The sequence below is a fragment of the Sinohyriopsis cumingii genome, chromosome 15 (genome assembly GCF_028554795.1).
Source record: "Sinohyriopsis cumingii isolate HCF-2022 chromosome 15, ASM2855479v2, whole genome shotgun sequence".
NCBI classification, from domain to species: domain Eukaryota; kingdom Metazoa; phylum Mollusca; class Bivalvia; order Unionida; family Unionidae; genus Sinohyriopsis; species Sinohyriopsis cumingii.
This window is the reverse complement of record NC_142975.1, coordinates 114,379,862-114,394,257: the sequence shown is the minus strand read 5'-3', so window position 1 is coordinate 114,394,257 and position 14,396 is coordinate 114,379,862. Positions and strand designations below refer to the sequence as shown.

Below are 14,396 nucleotides of genomic sequence, written 5' to 3'. Positions count from 1 at the left end.
TACACTATTATGTCAAAAGTTATGCTGTAGATCTGTTAAATGTCCAATTACTTGTGCTCGTTTGATTTCAACTATTTCAACTGTTTCTGCTAATTCATTTTTTGTTATATCTGTTTCTTTCCTGATTTCGTTCTTTTTTCCTTTTCGTTTATCAGGCATTTTAGAGTCCAATTTCATGGATTATTATCAATTCAGTAACTGTTAGATCATTTATATTAGTCATCGTTCTCCTTCTTCTTCCTTAGTAAATGATCATCCATCTAAAGGCTGAAGTTCTCTTTGCATTATTTCGTGGTAATCATCTATTAAACTCTGTTTATCTTATTTGTTATTCAAATGGTGCATTGTGCTAATTACTTGCATCTCTCTTTCCCATGAGCTCCTACTGTTTGACGGTAACCGTTGGTTCTAAAAGTTTTGTCAAGGTAAGTCAGTAGGTTTACTATTGATGCCCGTTTATTTTCTTCTTTCGCCCAAACTAAAGATTTAAAGAAATGGCTACTACCTGTTGTATAGCTCATGAATTAGGTGCTAACATTTTAATTTGTATACACTTTTAGAAATGTGTTTTTTGGGAGAGGACTACTATTTGGTGATGCAATAGTGATTCCTCAATTTGTATGGGAGGCTTAAATGAGTGTCAATTGCATTAAATACAACTATAGCAGTAGCCTTATTTCTCTAAACTTGAAAACTACAAGCAAGAATTGAGAATGAACGAATATAAATGGTGGAACCTGTACATAGATTTTAGCTGATAAGTAATCTGAATAACTGGACGCAAAACAAATCAACCATTAGACCCTTATTAATGCAAGATCAGCCTGCCCAAATCATTATCAGATGCAGCACGTTTAATTAGTAAATGTCTACCACTTGAGTATTTGAATAAATGACAGAGTTCAAAGTTGACTTAGGTCGTTTTGCATTATTTATACATTTTCATTTTAAAAAGCTTTTATCTGTTCAAACTGGAATACTGTTATATTAGAAGCCACCTTTAATGTATCCGCTTCATCATTTTGAAGTTGTTTTCAACTATTTTGACAGAGAAACTTTAACTTCCTTGTATAACAAATGGAAGGTGAAACAAAATATGAAAACGTGAGGACTGAAATATCACCAGGAAGTTAACTTAAAATAAAAATATAAGCGTGGATTTCAACATAAGAAGATAATTTAGATTAAAATCAAAACAGTTTAAAGAAGCAAAAGCAGAAAGTGGTGGTATTGTTGCTTTAGTGCTGGTATTGATATCTATAAATAGAACATCTGTTTAAATGGTCTAACTTGCTATACCTGATAAAACACCTCCATAACCACCCAAACAATCAGTAGTTAAAGTAATTGCTGTACCAAAATAAGTTTATTATTGTAATATTTGTAGACGAGTCTGCAATCTTTTTCACATGCACATTTTGACTGCGAAAAAATCAGAGACAAAAGAGGCACAATGGCACAGATTGGTTATGATTGGACTGTATTTCTCTGATTCTGAGGGAGCTGAATGGCCCTGAAAAGGATAGTTGGTTAGAGAGAGAGAGAGAGAGGGAGATGGAGGTAGCTGACATTTTGACTACGGCAAATTAATTTTATTTACAATGACTTGCAATGAAATAATTATAACTGGTAATCATTGATTGATTCCAATCTACATATTATAGTAAAATATAATTGTTTTATGATGGATAAATATTGCAATACTATTGCTATTGTATTATTTGTATAGTATTCAATATTTTATTCACGTAGATATTTTGCCTACAAATTGTGGCTGCGTCAAAATCATTATGACACACATCTTAGCAAGAATTTAATAACACAGGTTGAACTTGGTCGTATCCCACAATATGTCCTAAAAGCGTAACACAAGCAGGGCAGATCTAACTTTGATCTAACGTTATTGTCAAGTCTGCATCAATGAGTAGATCAAAGGGAATCCAAATGGTTTCCAGGTATCGTTATAGATGTCATCGATGTAAGGGTCACAATTATCTAGACCAGATGTAACCATGTTCATTAAACGCTGGAAAGTTGAAGGCCCACCTTTCGTACCAAATCATGTTATATTGGTAAAATTAATCAAAAGTTACAATTCCGAAATTTCCTTTGCTCTTTCAGTGAGTGGAATTTGCCAGAACTCTTTTAAAATGTCAAACTAGGTGATATATTTTGTATTTTAAATTTTGTCAATGCGGTCATCGATTATTGGTATTCAAAACGAATCTGTTTTGGTCACACTTTTAATTTTTCTATAGTAGATGCTCATGTGGTAAGTATTATTTTGTTTCGGCACTAGAATACGTAGTGCACTCCAAATACATTTACTTGTTTCTATGAAATCATTCTCCAGCATATACTGACGTTCTGTTTTCAAATATTCCTGTTTGAGAGAATTCGCCCTTTACGGATGCAGATTCACAGGTGTAGAATCTACAATTTCGTCGTCATGGTAGATTTTATACGTTAGTGTTGGAACCTTTGGAAAAGGGTGCCCATTTTCAAATAATAACTGTTTTAGTTCACTCCTTTCTTGTTGTTGCAGATGTGAAAGTTTCTTGTCCAGATTATGAAATATTTCTGAATTCCGCAGATTGGTTAAACCAAAGTCAGTACATTCTGATTGCATACTATCGTTTGAATCCTTACTGTGTGGAACATGTACAACTAAACAGACAGAATGATTAACAGGGCTATCTCTATCAACAAACTCCTTTAACATGTTTATATGGCAAAGTTGCTTCTGTTTTCACCTCGCAGGAGTATTAATAATATAATGTAAGTCACTTACTTTCTTTTCAACAGTATTAGGACCATAATACTGAGCCTGAAGAGGATTTTGAGGTATGAGCAAAGACCCAGAAACTTTATCACGAGAGTGAAAACTCACTTTCTTTGTATTTCTGTCATACCTTGGTTTCATTTTTGACTGAGCAGAGTGATGATTGGTTCTTGCTACTTCATAAGTCTTTGACAACTTATATCTGAAAACAGAAAAATAACCAAGATGATTAATTTCTGAATCTTCGGTTCAAAATAGTTTCTCTCTTAATAACTTCAGTGGGCCAAGGACAGTATGTTCAAAAACTAGTTCAAAAGGACAGATTTGGGAAGTCCAATTTGTGCAAAAAAAAAGAACTTTATCAAAGTTTTAACACTGGTTTTAGTTTTAATATTCATTAATTGAATCGTCTCTGGAAATCGTGTGGACGCACATATTACGGTCGACAACTATTTGTTGCCTTACTTGGTCTTAGGTACCATTATTCTGCTAAATGGTTCGCCAAATGCAGGAATAGGTTGCATGCTAGTCTTAGGTCTCTTCTGATTGGATTTTCCTACTATTTAACAAGTGTGACAAGAGGCCAATACAAATATTATTGATTTTATGATAAATCCTCTTGACCCTTAAATGACCAGCTGAGGGAGTTTAATTGGGCAAACTAAGAATTTCCTATCGATATGAATAAGGAAAAACATTTTAATAGATCACTGACCACTCGTCATTAGCTGAATGTCTGCACCATGATGACCCACTGCTAGATTTCACTATAAACTGTCACACTGCAGACATCGTAGCTATATGACAAAAAATTGCTAAAAGCTACGTTAATAAATTCAAAACACACACACATACACACAGAGAGAAATTATGCCTGTGAAGAAATAAAAAAGCAAGACAGTAAACGAAGAAGATAAAATGAACGTTAAAGAAGATAAAATGAATTTTTGTGACGGGTTTCTCAAATTTCATTGAGATTCGTATTTACAAAAATATACAAACAGCCGTAAGTGCCTTTGTAATGATATTTTAAAAGTCCTTTTACACTCCCTTGAGGCCAGTAGTAGGTGTTGGGTGTGTTGGACAGAAGATCGTTGAGTGCTGGATAATAGATCACTAGATACTGGATATTAGATAACTGTGTGATGGCCAGTCAAAGTGCATGGTAAACCTATGTACATTGCTAACATAATATTTCCTATCTTGTTCTATAATCACACATACCATTTTCACATTGCATTTCAGTAATACGCTCAAAATGGCATCTTATACTCCAAGCAATTATTCAATTTCATCAACATTTCATCCATGCTAATCTCATTTGGAAACGGGAGATACAGTTTCAGTTAATTTTAAACAATCACTTCATTAACATTGTTGCTGTGGATGCTGAATGTTCCAGTGCCCAAAAAGTGCAACATGTAATAAACAAATTACTCTCCAACTATACGAAGATTTGATTTCTGTGACAGTACAAACATTATTATTAAATAAAACAGGCCTCCACGTACGGTGACATCTACCCTAGCGAACACATTCATATGGATATGTATTCACAACTGACCGCAGTTTATGAACGTCATTTTTCACTGTACATACAAAGGACACGTTTCTGTTAAATATAAGATCACGTGGTTCTGCAGTTGTCTCTAATTGAAACATTTAGCTATAATTTATTCTGAATTATATCTTAGCAAAAATGACTGATCTTTATAGTACTTGCTGTGTAAACATAAACATAATGCTAAACTAGCAGTGTGTTTTTTTTATAACATGGAATGAGCGTTCAAACTTTGCAGTAATCTAGGAATCAATATACTATATTTATAATAAGAAGGACCAGGACTATCATTGTGAGTCATTTATTATATCAACGATGGTACTCGTTCCAACACTAGGAATAATATGTGAATTGCCCTACTTATATAAATCTTAAATTCGTTTGTCTTGAAAAAAGACAATTTTAGAATATATTTTAGTCACAGTATTGACATAGTCTCTGTGTTTCAGATTTATAAATGAATGATGGATAAGCCTTTGCTTCTTGAGCCTTAGAGTATCAGACATGGAGGATAAAAGCAATGAAGGTAGTGAAATGTACCCCATCCCAATCTACATGATAGACCAGTCTGGTACAGACGACGAACACCATAATGTGAAACAAAATGAACATGGAGGTAGTAACCAAAGGTCACATTTAAGTTATGTCCACCGAACCTCGGAACATGGATTTCCAAAACGTGGTAACATTCATTTTTCTAATGGAAAGGGCAGAGGCCATCATTCTAGGCTGCATAATGTGAGATCGAAAGAGAGATCAGAACCTGGAGATCAAAATCCAGAAATGGAAACAGTAGGGAATCCGCAGAAGGCATCTACAAGTGAATTCGCACAGGATCCTGAGCAAAAAGAGAGACCGGGAGGCAGTAGCTATTCGTACAGAAATTCGCGAGGCAGGGAATATCATACCAGAGGACAAAGAGCACGAGGCGATCAGAGACACAAACCTAGAGACGAAATTCAGGAAACCGGAGCAGCATCGAACCTGCAGGATACATCTAATGAGTCACATTCGAGAGGGAGAGAAAGCGGAAGAAAAGGCTTAACCAAAAGAGGTTTTTACCGTACAAGAAGAACAGAAGAAAGAGAATCTGAAGCGATTAACAGAACATTTCAAGAATCATCCCCACTGAGGCATGAAAATCTGAAGTCAGAATACAAAGACACGACAAAGTCGAATAAACATTCAACTGAAAGGAAACAACACGAAGGAGATGACTCGGCAAGAAGTTCCGTTCGCACAATTGGATACAAAGCCTTGAAAGAAATTTTGGAAATGGAAGACGTAGAAGAAATTGTTCTTAAATTAAACAATTTCAGAGGTGGATTTCCCGATTGCCTTAAGCAGGAGGTCCTGAAACCAGACTGGATTGTATTGATTGTCTCTATTTTCCAAAGAGCCTGCTTATCTCACAAGCACACATATGTTCTAGATGCATTTCATCTAATACATTCTTCGCATTTTCTTGATAAGGTTGCAAATGTTCTTAGTGAAGTCCAATTGAAATCCGTGGCAACGAAAGGTATTTGGGCAGACACGCTCCAACTTTCTAACTTCCTCGATTCATTACTGTGTGTATTGAAGAAGGAATTGGAATTGATTCCAGATTCATTGGTGAAATGCAACAACATTATTGTGCTGTTGAATGAGGTAGTTAAAATGGTTTATAACGCAGATCATAACACTAATATTTTGACAAAACTACGCACGTTGGAAGAAATGAAAAAAGCAATTATTCAAGAAAGAGATACAAGAGAACAACAGGAAGCACAAAATTTTGGCAAAAGGAGACCAAACATGGAGGATTTACCGCCACCGGACAATTTCAGGGAAATTTCCATCCTCCCTGAAATGAAAGATCTTCAGTGGAACGAAAAGCCTTTCTTAAGAGCAAACAAAGCGGAAGGAAAATATAAAAATCTGGACGACTATTTGGACATTCAGTTCCGTCTTCTTCGAGAGGATTACGTAAAACCCTTGCGTGATGGAATCGGTGAATACCGTCTGAATTTAAATCAGGGGGACAAATTTAAAAAGTTACAGGGCCTTCGTTTGTACTACGATGTGAATGTTTGCAGACCTCAGTGTTCAAGTTCAGGCCTTTTATATATTCTTCAGTTTAATGTGCAAAAGTTTAAGAATATTAATTGGACTTCATCAAGACGGCTTCTTCACGGGTCCCTTGTTGCCTTGACAAATGATAACTTTAACACAATTCTTTTCGCAACTGTTACTAACAGAGATGCGCGAGAACTTGAAAAGGGTTTCGTTCAAGTACGCTTTGAAAACCAATTAGACAGAGTCATCGATATAACACCAAACGAAATATTTGTCATGGCTGAGACACCGGCATACTTTGAAGCTTATAGACACATATTGAAAGGCTTGCAGGAAATTCAGAGTTCGATGCCATTCCAGAAATATTTTGTTGAATGCGAAACAAATATTTCTCCCCCTAGATACCTGCTGGGTGGTGTGAGAATGTACGACTTCACACCGTTAATGAAGCAAAAGACTGTAACCGACAACTGTACACAAATAGGGGTGTTAACTACTACGAGATGGCCAACATCAGACGAACTTGGATTGGATTCTAGTCAATACAAAGCTCTTCAAACTGCTCTGACAAAAGAATTGGCTGTCATTCAAGGACCTCCCGGAACTGGTAAAACGTTTGTCGGATTAAAAATCACAGAGCTCCTGCTTCATAATCACAGTTTCTGGCAACAAAGCGATGCAACGAACCCAGTACTCATTGTTTGCTACACAAACCATGCTTTAGATCAATTTTTAGAAGGTATTCTACGTTTTTGTCGCGAAGATATTGTACGAATCGGAGGAAGATGCAACAATGAAGCCCTCAAGCCTTTTGTTCTTCGAGAGTTAAAAATCGAAAGACGAAAAGAACGTCGTGTTCCTTCAAACATCTATAGAGCTGAGGCCCAATGTAGAGACAATCTAAGACAACTTCGAGAAAGTATTGAAGCTATTGGTATGAAACTCCAAGTATGCTTACTTGGTATTTTGTCCGTGAAGAAATTGAAAGACGTTATGACCAGCAACGATTCTGAGTCGCTGAGAAAAGGACCCCATGCTGATATCGATAAATGTCTTCTGTTCTGGCTCGGAGTTACACCTACCTTGGATGCTAAAAAAGATGCTGAAGATATGGATGATTCACTACAAACAAGATGGAAAACTGCCATTCTACAGACATCAGTTTGCATGAATATGCATGAAGCGGACAAACACGATAATGTATGGAATTTGTCCCTAGCAGATCGGGCAAGGATGTATAAACTGTGGGTTCAGCAAACTTTGGAAGTATTAAAGAACCGGATAGACGAGTTAAATGTAAACACGACCGTTCGTGCCGTTTCGCCTGAGGATGTCTTGTTACTCAAAGAATTGAAAGAGATACGGTCAGAGTGCCAAACATCGATTGTCAACGAGCAGATACTGAAAACATTCTTACAGGAGAGAAGCCAAAGGCAGATTAAGAGCCTCTCTGAAGTTCAAAATGATAGACTTTTTAATAAGAACATTTTAATCGAAGAATGGCTTTGTCTAACTGGAACATTTAAGGATGAACTTCTAATCAAGTACGCTCTTAAGGAATTAGAAAAGGACGCGAATATAGAAGAAACGGGAAGTGAAGAGTCAGATATCGAAGAAGATCGTGCTCTAGACGATGATGACGAAGATTTATTTTCTGTGGAGAATACTGCATCGAACATGACTCACACACAGAATATCAATCCAAGGTTGACAGAAGATCTTGCTTTGACGTTCTCGATCAATAGGAAAGATGAAAATCAGATCGATGATGCAAATAACTCTTGGCAAATTGTGTCAGACAAAAACAAGGTTAAGCAAAGATTACGAAAAATACTTAGCTCAGTTTCGTGCATGTCAGAAGCTGAGGCGGGGATGGTGCAAGATATTTGGTCGCTTCCCACCCATAAACGACATGAACTGTACAGGTATTGGCTTATGCGATACCGACAAGAACTCAAAAAGGCAGTTCGTGTCTACGAAACTGAGTACGCAAAGGAAATAAACAAACTCCAAGAAGTCCACGATGATGAATGTTTGTCGATCTTGAAATCATGTAAGATTATAGGAATGACGACAACAGGAGCAGCTAAATATAGACATTTGATCCAATCTGTGAAACCCAAAATCGTAATCGTAGAAGAGGCAGCTGAAGTTCTGGAGTCACATATAATAACAACACTCAACCCTGAATGCCAACACTTGATTTTAATAGGGGATCACCAGCAACTTCGTCCAACGCCTTGTGTTTATGAATTAGCCAAGAAGTATCATCTGGATATTTCTTTGTTCGAGAGGCTTGTGAAGAATGGAATAAATTGTGTAACTTTGCTTGAGCAACATCGAATGAGACCTGAAATTTCAGTTCTCGTCAGACATATATACCCTACCTTAATGGATAATAGTCTTGTAAAGCAATATGGAAATGTAAAGGGGCTTGAACGAAATATTTTCTTCATCGAACACATGAACGAAGAATCATATAATGGTGAATCCAGAAGCTATTCTAATGAGCACGAAGCCAAATTCATATCAGCGTTTGCAAAGCATCTTCTAAAACAAGGCTATATGAGATCTCAAATAACGATTCTTACTCCATACGTTGGTCAGGTATTAACCATCAGAAGGCTTTTGCCAAAGAAGGAATTCGATGGCCTCAGGGTTACGGCAGTCGACAATTTTCAAGGAGAAGAAAATGATATCATCCTTCTATCCCTGGTCAGAAGTACGAGGAACCTAACCCAAACTGAAGGAAAGAAGAACCCAATCGGGTTTCTTAGTATAGATAACCGAGTATGCGTCGCCTTGTCTAGAGCAAAGATGGGTTTCTACGTCATCGGTAATTTTCAGTTGCTGATGAAATATAGTGATCTGTGGAAGAAAATTGTGACCACGGTGCAAGGCACACACGAGATTGGATCTCATCTTTCACTTGGATGTCAAGTCCATGGGACAACGATTAATGTTGCCTGTGAAGAAGACTTCAGTAAGTCACCTGATGGTGGTTGTAAGCTCCCATGTAATTCAGAGCTACCAAACTGCCAACATAGATGCAAACGATACTGTCATATCATAGATCTGGATCACAAGTTCTACAAATGCTTTCAAGCATGTAACAAAATGTGTGCATTCGGTCACAAATGCAAGAAACAATGCTACCAAATATGTGGGCATTGCGAGGAAAATGTAGAGAAAGTCATTCCAATGTGTAAACACAAGGAACTTATTCCGTGCCACATCGATCCATTCACTTGGAAATGCAAGGCACTCTGTAAAATCCATCTAGCTTGCGGCCATGCTTGCAAAGGGGTTTGCTATTTATGTGCAAAGCGACGTTTCCACCAAGACCCATGCCTTGAGGATACAGAGGTGACTTTTGATTGTGGACATGTTGTCAAAATCCCATGCTTCAAGTCTAGAAATGATATTTCCTGTTCGATGCCATGTGACAAAGAACTTCCATGTTCCCATAAATGCGCGGGCACATGTGGCGAATGCTTTAGAGGAAAGCTTCATCGTGGGTGTGATGCGAATTGTGATCACGTTCATTCTTGTGGACATAGATGCGAATCAAAATGCAGTAGCGTATGTCCACCTTGTTCAAAACACTGTAGATTTTCGTGTCCTCATGATGTTCTCTGCAACAAGAAGTGCAGTGAGAGGTGTACAGATTGCTATGAATCATGTGCCATCAAGTGCGGTCATGGAAAATGTTCCAAATTATGCCACGAAGCTTGCGATTTTAGATGCGATCAGCCATGTCTCAAAAATTTAATATGTGGCCATCTTTGCCAGGGTCTTTGTGGAGAGGAATGCTTGTGCATAGTTTGCGACAAGCAGAAAGTTTCGGACGTGTTCAATACTGGTATTACACAAGATTATATCTTTATTCGCCTTTATGATTGTCGTTGCATTCTTGAAATTTCTGGCATGGACGAATGGATGAAAATAAGCCCATCAAAAGGGTTCTTCGTACGTTGCCCTAAGTGTAGGAGGTCAATGCTGAAAAGTCGACGGTACAATGATGTTATCAAGAAGTCTTTCTTGACACTGTACGAAGCATATAAACAGACATATGGCACTGAGCATGACAGGCGAATGACAATAATGGAACTTAAGTCAAAGATACCAGAATTGACTTCTATTGGGTGTAACGACAGCGAGTGGCAAAGTCTAATGCGCTGCTTAGAGACTGAACCTCTCGCATCATTAGATTATGTTAATTCTGTAAGAACAAGAATCAAATATTTGTCTTGCTTACTTACTATTGAAAGATTTGTCCAAATTCATATCGATCCCAACGCCACATACGGTAATATCAACACAGCAAAGAATTCACTTTCAAAATATCGGAACTTGTTGGCTCAAGATCGATATCGAGGATTCCATACAGAGCACTTCTGGAAAGAACTTGGTCAGGAACTACGTAGATTAGAATACCTTTTCAAGTTTGCATATATTGAATCACTCAGAACGAGGATTTCATTGTCTGAAGCAGTTATCTATGAGCTACCAAAAGTTTCCGCATACCTTGATGATCCATCCAAATACGATAAAGTAAGGCTTCTCTTCCAGTTTGTGTCAGCCTCAGCTCTGGATTCCGGAGTTTCTATCCCGCCGTTAGAATCGGTGAACCTGTAAAAGGATCTGGAATCCACCACCAAGTTCACACGTGAGTTTTATTTTTCTTCGCTACTTTATTTTACTTGAAGATGCAAGTTTCGTACGTAGAGTTACTCACTTGCTTTCATGTATCTTTCAGTCTATCATCATTGTAGCTTTCAATATTAAAGCAAAGGTATCCAACGCTATCTCCGTTGCAAGTGCACGAAATTAGGCCAGACTTTATTTTCCTTTCTTTTATGCTTAGCACCGCTCCGGTGGCCTAGTGGTTAGAGCGTCCGCCTAGGATGAGGGAGGTCGTGGGTTTGATCTCCGGCCGAGTCATACCAGAGACTTACAAAAATGGTACTAACAGCTGCCTCGCTTGGCGTTCAGCATTAACAGTTAGTGTTAGGACTGGTCGGCCTGGTGTCAGGGTAATGTGATAGGGTGGGACATCATGCTACATGTCTGCGGCATGATGCCCCAGTGCTAGACATCACTATAAACTGGCACATTGCAGACATCGTAGCGATATGACTGAAAAAGTGTTAAAGCTACGTTATAAATCAAAATCAAAATCACATTTATGCTTAGCAGCGGATACTTTTGTATAAGCCGTATTGATGTGCCGCCAACGAAAGCGCATATTATCTAAATGACACAAAAACTACAGATGACATATATTGGGCATACATACATACGTACGTATTAGACCTGAAAAGATTTCACTTTACTGAAGCAATTTGTGCGCATATTTTAAAGCTGTTTTCGACTTAAACATTGTTGAAAATTGAGCTACCGTGATAACGCAAAATAGAGCTCAAGTTTGACAAATGAAGTTTTGAGATTGTATGCTTTGATTCCAAATTTAAAGTGAGACACTTTAGACTGCATGGAATGCATAAGAGTTTTCCAAACACAAACCTGATTTACTATTGCACTGCCTGCTAACAATTCTGATGGTGAAAATCATTTGTTTTATGTCATTAAATAAATACTTATTTTATATGTCAGTGTGTACGAGCATTATTTACATTTTCCGTGGCGTGTATGTTTCTGTCGGATATGTGCGTTTTTTCTCTCGTAGATTCAAACATAATAAAAATTTAAAAATTAAACAAATTTCATTGCTCAAAAATGACTAGACTACTTTTAAATAAGTTTTGGGTACCAAAGTTTGGTTACTCTAGCACTTTCGTGAGAAAAAAATGTTTCACTAAGTCAAGCATTTTGAAAACGTCAAAATTGCATTTATTAAATATGAAGACAATCTACATATTTCTAATTCTGGAGTTATTATTATTATTATTATTATTATTATTATTATTGCAGCAAAGGTGTTGAAAAGAAGGTAATTATCAGGCTTCACTAAATTCCAGCAGCACGTGGATCTTTGATTTCAGCATTGATTACACTGAGCAGGATAGTTGATGAAGTTTGATTAGTACAAACCTGCCATGATGAATTTCAACTCTATAAACCTGCCATCCGACGGAAGTGAACTTATTCGGATAGCATCGATCCTCAGGCAGCGTCTTTAGTACTGAAATGCGATAGAAAATGTGTCAACTATTTGTCAACAGGACGAGCAAATGAAACACCGCTTGTTGTAATTAACAAATGTGTAATTGCAAAACCCATCACATCTTATTGCTAAAGGTCGTCTGAGATAAATGTTGAAAATGTGTGTGTGTGTGTGTGTGTGTGTGTTTGTTTTGTAAATATCATTAAAACACAATATTGTATGTGTCAACTTTAGATGCGCAGGTTGTGTTATTTTGTTTTAAATGACCCCAAAAAAGGAAAAATTTAAAATTATTACATTATGACTATGGATATCTTATTTGGTCTACTCTACAGCGAAGAAAAAGTATTTAGTAATTATCTTAAATTCATTCAGTTGTTTTGCTTATAATAACATTTTTCCTGTTGACATTTATATGAGAAGGAACTACTTGTGACAAACCTATTTTTTTATTAAATGTAATAGGCAGAACGCTTTTTACGATGCTTTGCTTTCTAGCACTTTTGATGGTTGTTTTGAAACCGTGGGTTTAATATACATTTGAACATCGCTGTTCTGCGTGATTATTTTAACAGTTCGAAAACGAACTTTATTGTAATGAAACATCGACAGACCAATGTGTCCAGACGATAAACGGGATGCGATTTTGCGATTTCACAATTATAGCCATCATAATGAATTTCGTAGGCCACATTATAGACGCCAATGTTTGAAATTAAATTGGCTAAATTGGCTATAACTATAAAAACTTCTCTTCGGATTTGAAAAAAAAAATCTTTTGATAATTCCATTCACTTGGGTATTCAATTATGGTACCGATAAAAATAAGATTTCGTTTAAGTTGCACTTGACCGTTCGTGTTTAATATTTCCAAATTTATCTCCTGTGAACTATAGCATATTTTGTTACATAAACGGATTCAACTTTCACTTTGTTTCTGTAAATAGTGTTATTTTATTTTTGCTGTATTCATCCTTAAAACATTGATTCATGGTCGAAATGTTGTCTTGAATAATTAGCCATTTAGCGATTCTTGTTAACATTACATATAATTAGTATGATTTTATTTCCATCCAAGAAACCGTAGCAAACTTTATAGTCAGTGTGTGCTGCCGGTACTATCCTCACACACACACACATACACACATACACTGGGATTAGTGGAAATCTGTAAGATTCGCTTCAACCAGTGAGCAGTCTTGTCTAGACTGTGTATGTTAGTAACATATTTTAATGACATGTAATGACTGTTAAAAGTACGTATGTTCATGTATTTACTGACACAATGAACTTAAAAACTCAGCATAATAACACCTGCTAAAATTACACGTTTTCTGATTTGTGGCATTAAAATTTACGATATATATATATATATATATATATATATATATATATATATATATATATATATATATATATATATATATATACATATGGGGTTATTGAATTTGTATTCAAAAATGGTGTAGAACGAATCGTTATTCGTTATTTCAGTGGCCGAAGGTCTCGCGAGTCGGTCGGTCAGAAAAATGTGTCCACACTATGGTTGAGTACAAAATTCAATAACCAAATATCATATATTTTAAACCGAATTTTAACACTATTTGGTACACAGTGACTTAAATATCATAATGTTCGAAGATAAGTATTCAATTTCCATCTTAAGCTAACTAGTCTGAAAACTCCGTCAATTGTAAAGTCTCACTCAAGAAATTAACCCCATTCATTCTTGGCGAGGTCATGTAATAGAAGTTAAAAAAATAGACCCGTGACTGTTGCTGGGTTAGTAAGTTGCCTGTAAATAAACGTAGCTCCTAATATCCAATTTGTATAAGGAAAAACCATGTTAACGTCATAGAATGTCCAAC

The 14,396-nt window shown here is 36.5% G+C and overlaps 1 protein-coding gene across 2 annotated transcripts in view; it reads left to right on the top strand.

Moving 5' to 3' along the window:
* LOC149782525 (NFX1-type zinc finger-containing protein 1-like) overlaps window positions 1-13,457 on the top strand; it is a 63,649-nt gene extending 50,192 nt beyond the window's left edge. For both annotated transcript variants that reach the window (XM_089933954.1, XM_089933953.1), the window contains exons 2-3: window positions 4,793-11,070; window positions 12,336-13,457. In XM_089933954.1, coding sequence (XP_089790080.1) covers window positions 4,848-11,039 — 6,192 coding nt within the window. In that variant the 5' untranslated portion in view covers window positions 4,793-4,847 and the 3' untranslated portion in view covers window positions 11,040-11,070; window positions 12,336-13,457. The remainder of the gene's footprint in view (window positions 1-4,792; window positions 11,071-12,335) is intronic.
* The last annotated feature ends 939 nt before the right edge of the window (window positions 13,458-14,396 follow it).